Source organism: Heptranchias perlo, chromosome 12 (genome assembly GCF_035084215.1).
Source record: "Heptranchias perlo isolate sHepPer1 chromosome 12, sHepPer1.hap1, whole genome shotgun sequence".
In the NCBI taxonomy this organism is placed as follows: domain Eukaryota; kingdom Metazoa; phylum Chordata; class Chondrichthyes; order Hexanchiformes; family Hexanchidae; genus Heptranchias; species Heptranchias perlo.
In genome coordinates, this window is record NC_090336.1 from 20776275 (window position 1) to 20793195 (window position 16921).

Sequence of the window (16921 nt, forward strand, 5' to 3'; positions counted from 1 at the left end):
CCTGCTCCTATTTCTTATGTTCTTATGTTCTTATTATGTCTTTCTCAATCATTATTTTAAACCTTATTATGTTATCACTATTGTCTAGATGTTCCCCTACGCATACTTCTCTTTTCTGTTCTGGTTCTTTTCCCATTACTAGATCCAGCAGTGATTCCCCTCTTGTTGTGCTTCTCACATACTGGGTAAGAAAGGAGTCATGTACACATTGTAAAAACTCCATTCCCTTTTCTCCTTTCCCTAGTAGTTTGGAACTAGTTGGGGTGGGTGGAAAAGAAACATCTCAATAACAAAGGAAGTTGTGTTCTTATTTGCCATATCCATATCCGACCTTAACAGTGCTTAATACTGTAGCGAGAGCAAGGAAATAATCTGTAATTCCAAGAACTGTTATCAGCTGGTTGAATAGGTATATCGTGTATCATGCACCTGGATTAATGAGAGTCAATAAGATGCTGCATGTGTTTGATTTTTTCTGCTAGTTTTTGCCCTGAATTGTTTCTCATCCTTGCTTTGTTTCCCTTGTTCTAGCCTTTCTCTGTGAAACTTGCTGAAACCACTGACCCAGACAAGAAACAGATGCTGGAGCGGATTAATCACGCAGTGGTGTCATCCCTTAAATCCCTGGAGGAGGCAATGCAGGAGGCACTTCCCAGCGAGGAGATTGCTAAAAGAGCTAAGGTAGGCTCAACCAAGGAGCCAACTGCTTGACGTTGTCTGAGAGCTGAGACACGGGTGGAATTTTGAACTGTTAATGACCATTACATGTTGAACTAGTAGACATGAGAAGGCTGTTTTCGAGGCTTCAGAGCTTCAAACCCACTTAAAGCTCTGTTATTCATAAACTTGATTCATGTATATGTACAAAAGGGTTATTTTTATATTGAGACACCTCTGTTAAGGTCAAAATACATAATGTACTCCCACGGTTGTAAAGAGTAGGAGGGGAGAGATAAATTGGGAAGTAGTGGTTCGGTGGTGCCAAACTGGGGTTTTAAAAGCCTGTAAGTGTAGAGGGAGATAAGGAATTCCACAGTTTTGAGTTTGGGGAAAGAATAAATCAGTATAATGACTCTTGAAGTCAACACAATGGGGGTGTAGGGAGGAGGGAGAGTATGTATGGTGGTGTGTTTTAAATAGGCCTACAAGGACAGGGCATTGCTGGATCTGGTTGTGAGTACTGAATCAGGTAGATGAGCGAAATGTGGGTGAGCACCTTGGAAGTAGTGACTACAATATAATAAGTTTAAGATCCAACTGGAAAGAGAAAAAAGTCAATACAAAAACAAGAAAACCAGATTGGACTCGGGCAGATTTTAGAAACATGAGCAAGCTAGCTGAGCTGAGGTAGAAGGAGAAATTGATACATAGGGTTGTAGAGCAACACTTGAATATTTGTTTTTTAAAAAGGAGATTGCAAAAGTTCAGAATAAGTAAGTTCCATTTTATTAAAAAGAAAAGTACGAGTAGTTTCAGGATACCCTGGATAAATAAAGAGTTGAGAAACCAATTAAAATTAAACAAGTGGGCCTAAAAAGACTCTAAGAATAATAATGAAAAAAACCTAAGGGAGAATATGAGAAAATAACGAGGTTAAGAGTAGGATAAGAAAAGTTGAGAGGATATGAGGATTTTTTTTAAAAAGCATCAAAAGGAACAGTCAAGTATTTTACAAATATATCAGTAAAAAGACCATTGCTAAAACGGGTTTAACATCTCATTCAAAAGACAGCATCTCTGACAGTGCAACACTCCCTCGGCACTGAAGTGTCAGCACAGATTATGGACTTGAACCCATGACTTTCTGACTGAGACAAAAATGCTACCACTGAGCCAAGACTGACACCTTGGTTAGAAGGGAGGAAACAGAGAGTAGGAGTTAAGGGCAGTCTCTGAGCGGTTGGAAGTGGGTAATGGTGTTCCGCAGGTTTCAATTCTGGGACCACTTCTGTTCGCTATGTATATCCATGATTTGGGTGGAGGGTGTGGTGTCAAAATTTGAAGATGATACCAACATAGCAGGTATAGTTAATTCTTTAGAAAACCAAAGGTAGCTGAAAAGGGATATTGTTAAGATGGGGAATGGGCTAAAAAATGGCAGATGGAATTCAATGTCAATAAATGTGCAAAGATACATTTTGGTTTCTAAAAAAAAAACAGCTGCAGTAATTATAGTCTGAAAGGAAGTAGGCTCGATGCTGGGCGGAGGGATTTGGGGTATGGGTTCACTGCAGCACCTCCGGTTGATAAGGCCGTTTTTTTAAAATAAAAAGCTAATGGAATTCCAGGTTTTATCACGAGATATCGAATATAAAAACCAAGAGGTGATAAGTCTATATCGAATCTTAACAATATCTCAATACTGTTTGCAGTAATAGGCTCCACATAATAGGAAGGATAGTGAGATTTTAGAGAGAGCACAGTGCAGATTCACTTTGATGCTGCCAGGTACAAGGAAATACAAATAAAGACTTGAAAAAATTGGGCTGTTTTTGTGAGAACAACGCAGATTACGGGCTGATATGATGGAAGTGTTTTAAAAATATGAAAGCATGGGACAGGGTAGATTGAAGCAGAATGTTTCCGATAGTTGAGGAGTCGAGAACAAGGGGGCATAGATGCTAGATAAAATATAAGAGCTTTAGAACAGAGCAGAGATTTCTTTACACAGATTTGTGAGGCTGTGGTTGAAGCAGAAACAATGTCAACATTCAAGATTAGATTGGATAGGTCAATGAAGGGGTTAAAGGGAAATGGGCTCAGGTCAGATAAATGTGATTAGGGCTGTTTGCTTGCTTGGAAGGTAAATGCTGACACAGACTAGTTGGCCAATAGCAGTGTCCTAGGCCCAACCATCTTCAGCTGCTTCATCAATGACCTTCCCTCCATCATAAGGTCAGAAATGGGGATGTTCGCTGATGACTGCACAGTGTTCAGTTCCATTCGCAACCCCTCAGATAATGAAGCAGTCCGAGCCCGCATGCAGCAAGACCTGGACAACATCCAGGCTTGGGCTCATAAGTGGCAAGTAACATTCGCGCCAGATAAGTGCCAGGCAATGACCATCTCCAACAAGAGAGAGTCTAACCACCTCCCCTTGACATTCAACGGCATTACCATCGCCGAATCCCCCACCATCAACATCCTGGGGGTCACCATTGACCAGAAACTGAACTGGACCAGCCATATAAATACAGTGGCTACTAGAGCAGGTCAGAGGCTGGGTATTCTGCGGCGAGTGACTCACCTCCTGACTCCCCAAAGCCTTTCCACCATCTACAAGGCACAAGTCAGGAGTGTGATGGAATACTCTCCACTTGCCTGGATGAGTGCAGCTCCAACAACACTCAAGAAGCTCGACACCATCCAAGATAAAGCAGCCCGCTTGATTGGCACCCCATCCACCACCCTAAACATTCACTCCCTTCACCACCGGCGCACTGTGGCTGCAGTGTGCACCATCCACAGGATGCACTGCAGCAACTCGCCAAGGCTTCTTCGACAGCACCTCCCAAACCCGCGACCTCTACCACCTAGAAGGACAAGAGCAGCAGGCGCATGGGAACAACACCACCTGCACGTTCCCCTCCAAGTCACACACCATCCTGACTTGGAAATATATCGCCGTTCCTTCATCGTCGCTAGGTCAAAATCCTGGAACTCCCTTCCTAACAGCACTGTGGGAGAACCGTCACCACACGGACTGCAGCGGTTCAAGAAGGCGGCTCACCACCACCTTCTCGAGGGCAATTAGGGATGGGCAATAAATGCTGGCCTCGTCAGCGACGCCCACATCCCATGAACGAATAAAAAAAAAAGCCTGTTTCCGTGTTCTAATTTTGATGTATCTGTGTGTTTGGAGTTTGGGTGTAGAAAAGTTCAGATAAGCATTGATTGTAGCCATATCAATAAAATAGAGACAAGAAAAGGTTGGAGGCTAGTGGTGAGACATAATGAGCTTTCACTGGTTTGTGTAACACTAAGCAATGCACTTATCATAAAAAGGATAAATGTCTAGAAAGGAATTTAAAGGGGAGGTATATTGATCTAAATTGTCACCTAGTAGTACAGTTGTTATGGACTACTGCAATTGGCCTCAGTAACTCTGGGTTATAGAGGGGAAAAATCAGCCAGGGTTCTCACTCCTGATCGCTATGAAGTGACAATTTCCCCTTCTGTGATGTACAGCTCTATGTCAGTGACATGAATGAGAATGTTACTGCTGTGGACAGCACTTCACGTTCTCAGTGTCACACCAGAGGGTACTCTGCACAGAGTGTCTGCTTCTGGGATGCCCCTGATTAATTATAATACTTGTGAATGTTGGGTGGGGAAAGAATTTCTCTCCGACTTGGGTCTGGTCTATTCTGCAGTGGAATGTGTTCCTGACACTCATTGCCTAGACTCTTGTATGAAGGATCGCTGGTGCCCATGGAACTATAGACCAGCACAAGTCGTTGCCTTCAGAAAAGGTTAGGAGAACCCTGCCGTTTAGAAGATGCCTGGGAGCAGACATTTTGTGTGGAGTCCCCTCCTGTGATGTACAGCTCTATGTCAGTGACATGAATGAGAATGTTACTGCTGTGAACAGCACTTCACGTTCTCAGTGTCACACCAGAGGGTACTCTGCACAGAGTGTCTGCTTCTGGGATGCCCCTGATTAATAATAAATATAAAAAGGTTAATAAGATGTGACTGGGAGTTATTAGTTGGTGCAGTTATCTCCCTCTGTAAACCTTAGGATCATGGGGTGAATTGGTAGAATATACTTTTCTTTTTGATATTTGTTGTGTAGTTAGTTGCACTAATGGCACTATTCAACTGCTGTCATTGAATAAAACAAGAACTTAAAAATAGTAAAAGACCATTTGGTCCAACAAGGTTTTCTGATAGATCAACCCCCGCCATATCCCTCAATCCCTTCTCTCTCCGAATTCATCCTGTTGTCTCTTGAATCCAATTATACTGTCAGCTTCAATGATTTTGCTTGGTAAGTTATTTCACAACTCTGTTACCTTCTGATTGAAAACTTCCACCTGATATCCCTTCTTACTCTTTCTATTTTTAACTTGTGTCCCCTGGTGTTTGATACTTTACAACTATGAGCAATTTGCCCAGATCAGTGTTGTAAATTCCCTTCATAATCTTGAAAGTTTCAATTAGGTGATCTTAAAAGTCTCTTTTCTAAAGAAAACAACAAACCCAACTTTCTTAACTTTTCCGCATTACTTAAATTCCTGATACTTGATATCGTCTTTGTTGCTTGTACCTGCACCTTTCCTATAATAAGGTGACCAGAACTACACGCGCTCCCCAAGATGGGGTCTGACCATTGCCTCATAGAGCAACAATGCAGCATCTTTTGATTTGTATGTAATCTCTCTATTAATGTAACCTGGTACTTTGTTTTCCTGTCCTGTGATTGGCTGAAACAACAATGTTCTTTTACAGGTGCTGCTGGATGAAGCAAAGGACATGTTGTCTGATTGGCTGGATGTTCAGTTTGGCAGTCAGGTGACTGACAATTCCATCTTTTCCATTCTTCCCAAGTACTGGGAGGGGGAATATCACAAAGACATGGATGCACTCAATGTAAGTCATTGCAGTTATCGTTGTAATGGTAGGTTGATACAAGTTATTGAAGACATTAGGATAATCCAAATGAGGTCTCAAAGCACTCGGTGCCACGTTATAACAGTCAAGTCTCAAATCACTCAGTACCGTGTTGCAGCAGTTTGTTATGTGCCACGCACTTCATCGTTCCGTCCATGCACCAAACCATGCACTCTGGTGGAGATGCTGCTGAGGTGACATCTGCTACCAATCACTTTGCAGCAAGGGCAGGAGATGAAGTTAGGTTGGATGGAAACATTGGGAAAGTAGTGTTGGATGGGAGCATTGTACTGCAGATGTCGGCGGTCAGTGGTACAGCTGCTCAGAGACCGGTCTGCACAAGTAGTATACTGATGGATGGATATATATATATATATATATATATATATATATATATAGACATATAGACATATATAGACAAGGACAAATAGTGTAAAAGTATATCTCCTCCCCTTCATGACATAACGCCTTTGAGTTTCCAATCAGAAAACTTCAGCACACAATATTCAGTAAAGATTCAGTGAGATGCGTTCAGTTAAATGAAAGCTTTTCACCTCTAGTGCGAATTGTGGAGAAAACTGTTACTTTAGTCTAAAGACAAACATATTTAAGGCATTGGTAGCAAATGACATTGGAGGGAGTCTACGATTAATGCAATTTTGTCACCATCTTATTCGACGATGGCTTCTGAAGTAAACTCAAATGAATCCAAATTACCCGGCATATTGTAATATTCATTTATCAATTTCCATATTTCATATTTACAAATTAAGTAATTCTGATACAGATCCATGTGTAATACTGTTATTGAAGATCCTTCTACATTTGTGCTTAAATATACTTTCCAATCGCATTGGTACTTTGTAATCAAAACAATGAAGTTGATTTAAATTGTTTTATACAGCTGCTATCCAAAAGCCCTCAGTTGCCCCAAGGATTGTCTCTTTTTATCTTTGTCCGTTGCCTCCCTCAGTTCAGGTTCTTCATGACCAAACTGCTCCCTGCCTTTATATAGAGGCAGCCAAAACTAATGAGACCTGCAAGATGTACAATTGTAATGCAAGAATTTTTTAAACCCTGCTGAGGATTCAATTGCGGTGGGGGGGGAAGCTTTAATTAAACTGTTCCCTATCCTCCAATTCACACTGACTGATTTCACAGCTGTTTTGTATTTCTGACTCAATTTAAAAATTCTGATTGCACACGATTTATTTCTGCTTGAATCAGAGTCGCTAAGCTGATTCAACAAAAAGCTGATTGGAATCATTCCCATCAGATAATTTTTAATAAAATATAACGAGACTGGTCTGCTCAGTCCAAGTGCAACTTAAGAAACCCATTGTATAAATTTATCAGCCACTACAATATTAAATTGTTACAATTATCCATTATTTTGTACATTTGTTCCATTTGTTATATACCCTGAATAATGTTTTCTAAAAAGATGTTCTATTCAAAGTTGTGATTTTTTTTTTTACGGTGGCGCACGCTCCCTTTATAACTGTGCACAAACCCAAATCCATTCCGCACATGGCGGAAAAATAATTGGAGGGAACATTGGTTGTAAACGTCATTCACTCAGTACTGTGTTGCCTCTGTTTTGGTAATGGTGAAATGTGAAAGGACTCTATACCAAGCTACCCCTTTCTATTTTGCTGATTTGGGTTTTTACTGGTTTTGCACCAGATTTTGTAAGCAGACTTGTCTGTAATGATCCAGTAGCAGTAGCTGCACTTTTCCATAATCTACCCTTGCAAAGGCATGTGACCCATAGATTAACAAATGCCCTATTGTAGCAATCTGTACACTAGATTAATCACAGTCTCATTACTGCAATAGCACTCTCTTTGATTTGACTGAATATTAGATGGAGACCAAAGCTTTTACATGCTAAAGTAACTGATGATATTTATTTTCAATTAAATTGGGGGAGGGGGGGTGCGGTGGTGAGAGTGAAACATGCCGAACTGGAAAGATACTAAAATGCTTTGAAACACACACAAAGTTCCACAGGACGTCCAAAATGAAAATGGAAAAGTGCTGGAAACAAGCAGTAGATCCACCAGTCCCTAGAAAGAGAAAAACAAGTAGACTCTTTTGCCAGAACTGTCCTTTGGGTTTGCAGCTATTTTATATCTGTCTTTACCGTAGAAGACACAAAAAACATACCAGAAATAGTGGGGAACCAAGGGTCTAATGAGAGGGAGGAACTGAAAGTAATTAAGATTAGTAAGGAAAAGGTATTAGAAAAATTAATGGGACTAAAAGCCGACAAATCCCCTGGACCTGATGGCCGACATCCTATGGCTTTAAAAGAGGTGGTTGCAGTGATAGTGGATCTATTGGTTTAGATCTTCCAGAATTCCCTAGATTCTAGAACGGTCCCTGTGGATTGGAAGGTAGTAAATGTAACCCTGCTATTCAAGAAAGGAGAGAGAAGGAAGACCGGGAACTACAGGCCAGTTAGCCTGACATCATCAGTTGGGAAAATGCTATTATTAAGAATCTATTATTAAGGACGTAGTAACAGGGCACTTAGAAAATCATAATGATTAGGCAGAATCAACAGGATTTTATGAAAGGGATATAATGTTTGACAAATCCATTAGAGTTTATTGAGGGTATAATTAGCAGGGTAGATAAGGGAGAACCAGTGGATGTAGTATATTTGGATTTTCAAAAGGCATTCGATAAGGTGCCACATAAGAGGTTATTACACAAGATTAGAGCTTGTGGGATTGGGGGTAATATATTAAGATGGATTGAGGATTGGTTAACGGATAGAAAATAGAGAATTGGAATAAACGGGTCATTTTCGGGTTGGCAAGTTGTAACTAGTGGGGTGCCACAGGGATCGTGCTTGGGCCTCAGCTATTTACAATCTATATTAATGACAATACAAAGCTAGGTGGTAAAGTAAGCTGTGAGGAGGTCAGAGTCTGCAAAGGGATATCAGCAGGTTAAGTGAGTGGACAAGAAGGTGGCAGATGGAGTATAATGTGGGAAATGTGAAGTTATTCACTATGGTAGGAAAAATAGACAAACGAATATATTTTAAATGGTGAGAAACTATTAACTGTTGGTGTTCAGAGGGATTTCAGTGTCCTTGTACACGAATCACAGAAAGTTAACATGCAGGTACAACAAGCAATTAGGAAGGCAAATGGTATGTTGGGCTTTATTGCAAGGAGGTTGGAGTACAAGAGTAAGGAAGTCCTGCTGCAATTGTGCAGGGTTTTGGTGAGACCACACCTGGAGTACTGTGTACAGTTTTGGTCTCCTTACCTAAGGAAGGATATACTTGCCTTAGAGGCAGTGCAGTGAAGGTTCACTGAATTGATTCCTGGGATGAGAGGGTTGTCCTATGAGGAAAGATTGAGTAGAATGGTCCTATTCTCTGAGGAGTTTAGAAGAATGAGGTGATCTCCTTGAACTGTATAAGATTCTGTGGAGATGCCGGTGATGGATCTCATTTCCACATTCACCTGAGGAAGGAGGAAGCCTCCGAAAGCTTGTGGATTTTAAAATGAAATTGTTGGACTATAACTTGGTGTTGTAAAATTGTTTACAATTGTATAAGATTCTGAGAGGGCTTGACAGGGTAGATGCTGAAAGGACGTTACCTCTGGCTGGAGAATCTGGAACTAGGGCACATAGGCTCAGGATAAGGACCGAGATGAGGACTGATCTCTTCACTCAAGAGGGTTGTGAATATTTGAAATTGTCTACCCCAGAGTAAAATCAAGACTGAGATCGATAGATTTTTGGACTAGGGGAATCATGCGATATGGGGGTCAGGCGGGAAATTGAAGTTGAGGTTGAAGATCAGCCATGATCTTATTGAATGGCGGAGCAGGCTCGAGGGGCTATGTGGCCTACTCCTGCTATTTATTATGTTCTTATGTTGTTAAAATTATGTTGCTTTTAGATAGTTTAATATGCTACAAGTTCATTGGTTTAAAAAGCTGTGGAACAGATAAACCTGATATCAGGACATCAATACTCCCTAAAGTTTTTCTGTAGAAAGAATCCATCAGGCAGCTCTTTATCATACCATTCCTGTTGGGGCCACCAAGCTCTCCACTCCAAAGTATTGGGAGCTGTACAGAGTCTGTTGATAACAACCTGCTCCTCATTTCATGGTCTGTTGTGCTTTTTCCCTCTCTCTCTGTTGTACAGCTCTTGTTGGGGGCTGCCCCATTCCTCGTGCACTATACAGTATTTTCTAATTCTCTTTGTTTTTCCACAGGTTTTGCCTGCGGATGTTTTAACTCGTGTGAGTGAGTACATTCCAGAGATTGTACAATTTGTCAAGCAAGTGGTGGATAACGGTTATGGGTAAGTGCTCATCACTGTGATAGATTGTTCCCACACAGTGCTTTCTATACATTTAATGTGTAAAATGGGGTCATTTCAGTGTGAAGGAATGGTCTGGGGTCAACCTCAACACTGTCAGGCTGCAGCTGAATCTTTCTGCAAAACACAATGAACTCCATTTGAAATGTTACGTAAGGAAATTAAACTAATCTTGGAGATGGATCAGGTAAACAGAGTGAGCGAACATGCTATAAAATGGTTGAAATTAGGCTTCAAATGAACTTGGGTTTATATAGTGTCTTTACTGTAGCAGAACGTCCCATGGTGCTTCACAATTTGAGGTCAGGTCCAGGCAGGGGATGAGGAGCAAGGTTGGGGGAGAGGGTCCGAGGTGCACTTAGAGGTTGTTTTTTAAAGGGAGCTTTTGTGGTTGAGGGCTTCAGCAACAGTAGTGATGAGGTAGAAACAGAGAAGGGTGATATTTTGGAGGTAGAAGTAGACCGTCTTGGTAATGCACTGGATGTGGAGTTTGAAGCTCGGCTAATGGTCAAGCAGAACATTTGAGCTTGAGCAGGTCCCCAGGAAGGGGATGAGATTGAGAGCCAGAGTTTTGGCAGGGGCCAAACAGGATGACTTTGATCTTGCCCGTGTTAAGATGTAAGAAGTTCTTGCTCATTGATAACTTGATGACAGTACAACAACAGTTGCAGAATAAAGGATGGTAGTGAAGAAGTAAAGCTGGTATCATCCGCATACAAATGAAAGCTGACCTATTGCTTATAAATAATGTAATTGAAGGCGACATAGATGTGAGATGGGAGGATGAACCTTAGAACTCAGTAGAGGTAGCCATGTGGCAGGGAGAAGAAACCCTTGAAGGAAGTGTGCTGGCTATTAGAACCAGGCAAGGACAGTCCACTTAAATGGACCATGGAAGAGAAGTTGTGGAAAAGGATGGTGTAGTCAACTGTATCGAAAGCCACGGAGATTGAGGAGGGATAACACGTCACAGGAACGCATAATATCTTGATAATTCTGAGCAGAGCAGCCTTGTGCAGGAAGCCGAACAGAAGCCAAACTAGAAGAGATTCCGACACAGTGGTGGAAGAAGTGGGCATGTTGAGTGGCAAAAACATTGTCCAAAAGCATAGAGATGAAAGGGAGGTTGGAGACAGGGCAGTAGTTAGAGAAGGCGCAGGGGTTTGGGGTCATGCACTTTTAAGGAACGGGGTCATTACCACAGTTTTTTTGGGTGTGGGGGTGGAGTGCAGTACCTGAATGGAAAGAGCAGTTGTCCATGTAAACAGTGTTGGGCCATGCAGGGGAATTTGAGTGGTCAGGAGCTGAGTTTGAGGGAGGAAGGATCAAGGGAGCAGGGAATGCATCTCACAAAAGAGTTGAGTCTGGTGAGGCTAGGGTGGAGGTAAGAGAGTGGTTGTAAGGCAGTAGCTAGGATAATGAGTGGGCTGGACGAGACTGGGGCTGTTCAGGTAGCCTCAGTTTTAGGGATCCATGAACTCACAACTAGCATCAGATGTGAGGATGGTGGAGGCAGGGAAGATGAGTTCAGAGGAGGTGCTGAATAAGGAGAAGACATGAGGAATTTTCCTTGAACTTGAACTCGAGGAAGTAGCCATGGCTGTGGGTGGGAGAATTGATGTGTAGGGTGAGTTGAAAGGGGCCATGAGGGTGGAAGAATCGGAAAGGAGCAGGGAAGGGGAATTTAGCTGTAGGTTAAAATCATAATTATAATAGGCAAATCATAAAGGATGATTTGCCTATTACAGACACTGAGTAAGGAAACGGGGAGATTTCAGTGAACAAGTTGCTGAGGGGCTAGGGAGGGCAGTAAACAACAGGTGGGAGCTGTGGTAAAGGAGAGATGTTTGAATGTGGAGAAGCAGCTGGGAACTGGCGATGAGAATCACGCTTGAATGAATTATACTAAGGAAACATTTAAGGAGCCTCGGGACATCATAGCCTGGGGCTGTGTAACATTACTATGCCGTGTTCTTGAAGTGAAGCCCCTGTTGTCCATCTTTAGTAATGTGCGTGGTTTGTGTTCCTTCAGGTATGTCGCCAATGGTTCTGTGTACTTCGACACGGTGAAGTTTGACAACAGTGAAAAGCATTCGTATGCCAAACTGGTGCCTGAGGCTGTTGGAGACCAAAAAGCACTGCATGAAGGGGAAGGTGAGAGAATTCTAACCACAGGTACACATGCGTACAGGTCAACACATGCATGCGCACAAACTGTTCATTTTTTGAGAAAAAAATTGTTGAATTGTCTGAAGTTCACAAACTTTTGGGGGTCACATGGTATATTACAGGTACTTGCACATACCTATAGTGAGGAGCTTACATAGTTCTTAGTCAGAACAGTAGAGTACAAGTCTACTGAGGTTATGTTGAGATTGTAGAAAGAAAGAACCTTCATGTATATAGTGCCATTCATGTCCTCACAACATCCCCAAGTGCTTCATAGCCATTGAATTACTTTTTGAAGTGTGATCACTGTTCAATTCCATGCCCTTTTATTTTTGCCAATAATCTCTTTCGTGGATTTTAGAGTCTCTAGAGTGTGCAGGATCCAGTGGACGTGGCAGGAATAAAACTTGGTCATAATAGGTGATCGGAATGAAGTATTGGAGGGAGGTTTTTTTTAAGCCAAAATCATTAAGACTAGAGTTAGAGGGAAAACTGAAGCAGAATGATCAGCTTTCTCTTTAGGACAACAATTAACTAACCAGCAAAACAGAAAAGGGGTGGAAAAGAAGGATTGTCAGAAGTTATGAGACATGCTTTTACAAGGGAGGAGAAAAATTTGGCTACTGGGGGACAAGAACACTGCGGTTCTTTTCAATAATTATATTTAGTTGCTTTGTACCTTCTGAAGATCACTATCAGTGGAAGGTTGGCTCAGGATGCTTTAGGCTGGTTAAAGTGGCAGGTTTGCTGAGAAGAATTTTGAAGAAACAGATGTAGTTCAGGATCAGGGGAGAGTGAGGTATGAGACCTTTCCTCCGTCGCATTATTTACATCACTGGCACAGACGGAAGAGTAACAGCAGTGGTAGTGCCAGGGAAAAGCAACAAAGATTCTGAAGAATGACCCCATTTGGCTGTCTCATGCCGGGCAAGACAGCAGTGATTTACAGAATGTGATTTCTTGCAGGGTGTTTTGTAACAGCCAGGTATTTGACAGTGGTCAGAAGAGTTCAGAAGTGAGGAAGTAGATACAGTGTAAGAGTTAGGACTCGAGGTGAGGAATAGGCCTGAAAGGTAAACTGAATTACCTGGCCAGTCAGGGTTACGGGCAAACCGATTGACAAGTTGTTTGATGTCATTCAGGATAGCAGAGGACTTGGTGATAGTGCTGCCCTGATCAATAGAAGAGCACATGTGGGCTGTTGCTGAACTTTGACATTGCTAAGGAGGTGATTATAGAAGAAGGGACGTTAGCGTCGTCTTTTTTTGACAAGAAAATTTTAAAATTCTATAGCGTTATGAAGGTTAAGAATAGATTAATGAGGTGAGGTTGAAAGGATTTGAGGATTCTGTGTGCACATAAAAAGCTGATGTTTCCTTGGATCCTCCTTCAGAACTCAAACCTTGTCTTAGGGAGGCAGCATCTTTGCTGCTCGGTGATTCATTGGGTAAGTGCAGCACCCAGTGTGCTACTGAGCCTTGTTCCCAGTTGAGATCAATTAGCTCAGCCCACACCAAGACTACTTGGGTCTGTAAGGCTCAGCAGCACACTGGGTTAGGGTTAGTGCCTCAGTGCACCTGGGCTAGGAAGGAGTAGAGTTAAGCAGGGTTCCCACTCTTGGTCACCATCCAGTGACTCCTGCAGGAAAGTGTTCACGTGTAATGTTGGGAGAAAGGAGGGTTGGCTGTGATGCCTCACAGTTGAATAGCTTACACATTCATTATCTAGGCTCACACATGAATGACCACCTTGGCAAGCTGCAGTAGGCTGAGCAGCATCCTTGGAACTATACCCTACAAAAGTCAACATCTTGAGATGGGTGGGAGGCTATTACTTGGAAGAAATCAAACCATTGCAACTCAATTTCTCATGGATTTAATGGGAGAATATTCTTGACTCCTTAGGTGATCTGAGTATTTCAGATGATCGGCTAAGTGAGAAGCACTCTCCCAATGACTTTGCACTGTGGAAGGCCTCCAAGCCTGGAGAACCATCTTGGGACTCGCCCTGGGGAAAGGTGAGGAGAAAGCATTTGCCCTGTACACTTTACAGCTCAGACAAATAGTTGCGGTAGAAATAGAAGTGTGGAACCCAACCACACTTTCAAATGAAGTTCAGTTGACAAAGGAATTGGGACTCTCTTTCTCATTTAAAACAATCCACCCTGCATGTGGCAACTGTATCAATCCAACAGCTCCAGGCCCAGAGAAGCAACTGGCACCTGTAATCTTCCATCTGTCTCTGTAGCATTGTCCATTCCACACCACCTTCTCCTGTTTTGGTGCAGCTATCCAGTATAACCGATCTTTTGATGTACTTGATATTTCATGATTGATAGTAACAGTGTTTGTAACAGTTATGGTTGATTTATGTCGAATCACATTCTCCTGTTCCTGTTTACCCTGGCAGGGTCGTCCTGGTTGGCACATTGAATGCTCAGCAATGGCTGGTAGCATTCTAGGAGAATCCATGGACATCCACGGGGGAGGGTTTGACCTGCGGTTCCCTCATCATGACAATGAGTTGGCACAGTCTGAGGTACAGTCACGAGTCTTGTTCCATTGTTAACTTTTTTTTAAAAGTAGGCAATAGCTCCCCAAACATCCATTGGATGAAGCTCATGAATATTCCATGTGGGATCAGGCTGCCTTCTGTGTGGAGCACACCAAGTCAAAGTATGCAATTAACCTTAGCGAGCAAAATCAGCCAGTTTGTGACAGACTGGAACACCAGGTATAGTGAATTCTTGCACTTGACAGAAAAGAAAAATTAGCAAGATGAACAGCTGGATGTTGAAAAGTGCTCTACAACGATTGGTTAAAACCTTTACAGTGTTACCAAGTTGAAAAGACTTGGATGTGGGTGAAGTGAAGGGAACTATCTGCATGGGAGCACCTATGAACAATTGCTCCTGTGTGACCTACAAGCACCACAGAAAAGGCATCAAATGTTCAGGAACATTGGAACAGGAATAGGCCATTCAGCCCCTCTAGCCTATCCTGCCATTCAGTGAGATCGTGGCTGATCTGTATGCTAACTCCATCCACCTGCCTTGGCTCCATGTCCCTTAATACCCTTGGCTAGCAAAAATCTATCGATCTCAGATTTAAAATTATTAATTGAGCTCGCAGCTACTTCTTTTTATGGGAGAGAGTTCCACACTTCTACCACCCTTTGTGTGAAGAAATGTTTCCTAACTTCTCTCCTGAATGGCCTGGCTTTGATTTTATACCCTCTTGTCCTAGACTCCCCTGACCAGTGGAAAAAGTTTCTCTCTATCTACCCTATCAATTCCTTTCAAAATCCTAAAAACCTCAATCAAATCACCCCTTAACCTTCTGTACTCCAGGGAATACAAACCTAATTTATTGTTGTTGTGATGGATTCAGACTCCGTCCTGTGGCATGTTATAAAATATCTCTCTATCATATCTTATTCATGTGAAAGTATAGCTCGGCGAGGGCACTGGGATTTTAAAATGGAGTCTTGACTATTGTTTCTGATGAAACTTACTTTGTCTGGCAGTGTTCTCAGTGCAGCCTTTCCTCCGATAATTCAAATTGAATCAATTATTCCACCTGTGCATAGTGGATGCAGATGAGATCACAGTTTCCTATATTAGTTTCTCCATCTCTCTCTTTCTCTCCACAGGCATATTTTGAAAATGATCACTGGGTTCGATACTTCCTCCACACTGGGCACCTGACCATAGCAGGCTGCAAGATGTCAAAATCTTTAAAAAATTTTATAACGATCAAGGATGCACTAAACAAACACACAGGTAATTAGTGTCCTTTGGCTCAGTCATTGTAAGAAGTTTGGTCTCTCTTCAGTAACAAATTGAATTGTCCAACTTTTTCTGAAGTGCAGCTCCCTTAACTGCTGTCAGGTGGCTGTTATGGGCTGCATGCATTCAAGGATATGATATGCTGCTTTGCGTATGTCAGTTCTCTCTGTATGGTGAGTCATTCATTGAAGTTCGCTTTCGTCCTTGCAATAGTCCAGCGGCCCAGACTGATGGGATGAAAGTCTCCTCTGCGCACAGACTATAAGGGTCATGTAAAGTGAGTTTGGGCAGTCTCATGGACCATCAGCACAAAACTGCCCTTAATTTGACATTGAATTAGGACTCTCACTGAGAGAACACGGGATGGCTGGTGTCTGAAATGGAGCTGTGTCACATTGGTGCAATAGTAGGTGCTGGGACTGAGGCACATTGTTGTGGCACAGTAAAGAGAGCTTTACTTTACATCCAACTGTGCTGTACCTCGATTTGAAAAGGATTAATTCATCAAGATTCCTGCTTCTGATTATCCAGAGATCCTTGCTAGGAAATGCACATGCGTGGATGCCAAGTGGGACAGACTCAACTGTCGTGACCCTCTTTGGCCCTCTCCCTCCAGTCGAATCATTGACGGACACTTGCTGTCAAGACTCGCACATGAATAATGACTACTTGAGCTAAGTACCAGAGGATGGCAAGGATTAGAGAACTGGACCCAACAAAAGTCACCATCTTTGGTGGCGGGCAGAATATTGTAGAGGAAACAAAATACACTGCTGCATATGAAATGTGGACATAGCAAGTTTTAAAAAAAATACAATGTTGCCAACGCTTTTAATTTACTTGTGGGTGCTGCATCACATGGGAAAGTTAAACATGTAGAAAGCTATCTTTGAATTCCCCACATGAAGCATGAGCATTTAATAGGGACTCTTGATTAAATGAAAAGTACTTGTGTGATGTGGTTGGCTTGTACTTCTTGGCAAAGTGTCTTCTTTT

At 42.2% G+C, this 16921-nt stretch overlaps 1 protein-coding gene and 1 long non-coding RNA gene across 4 annotated transcripts in view; one reads left to right on the plus strand and one right to left on the minus strand.

The window, feature by feature from the left end:
* The window catches only part of cars1 (cysteinyl-tRNA synthetase 1), an 81191-nt gene that overhangs the window by 24699 nt on the left and 39571 nt on the right, over positions 1-16921 (plus strand). For all 3 annotated transcript variants that reach the window (XM_067993739.1, XM_067993738.1, XM_067993740.1), the window contains 7 exons: positions 532-681; positions 5452-5592; positions 9863-9951; positions 12002-12123; positions 14043-14155; positions 14548-14676; positions 15790-15919. In XM_067993739.1, the coding sequence (XP_067849840.1) occupies positions 532-681; positions 5452-5592; positions 9863-9951; positions 12002-12123; positions 14043-14155; positions 14548-14676; positions 15790-15919 (874 nt within the window). The remainder of the gene's footprint in view (positions 1-531; positions 682-5451; positions 5593-9862; positions 9952-12001; positions 12124-14042; positions 14156-14547; positions 14677-15789; positions 15920-16921) is intronic.
* The window catches only part of LOC137327866 (uncharacterized), an 80996-nt gene that overhangs the window by 19572 nt on the left and 44503 nt on the right, over positions 1-16921 (minus strand). The gene's annotated exons all lie outside the window — the stretch shown is intronic.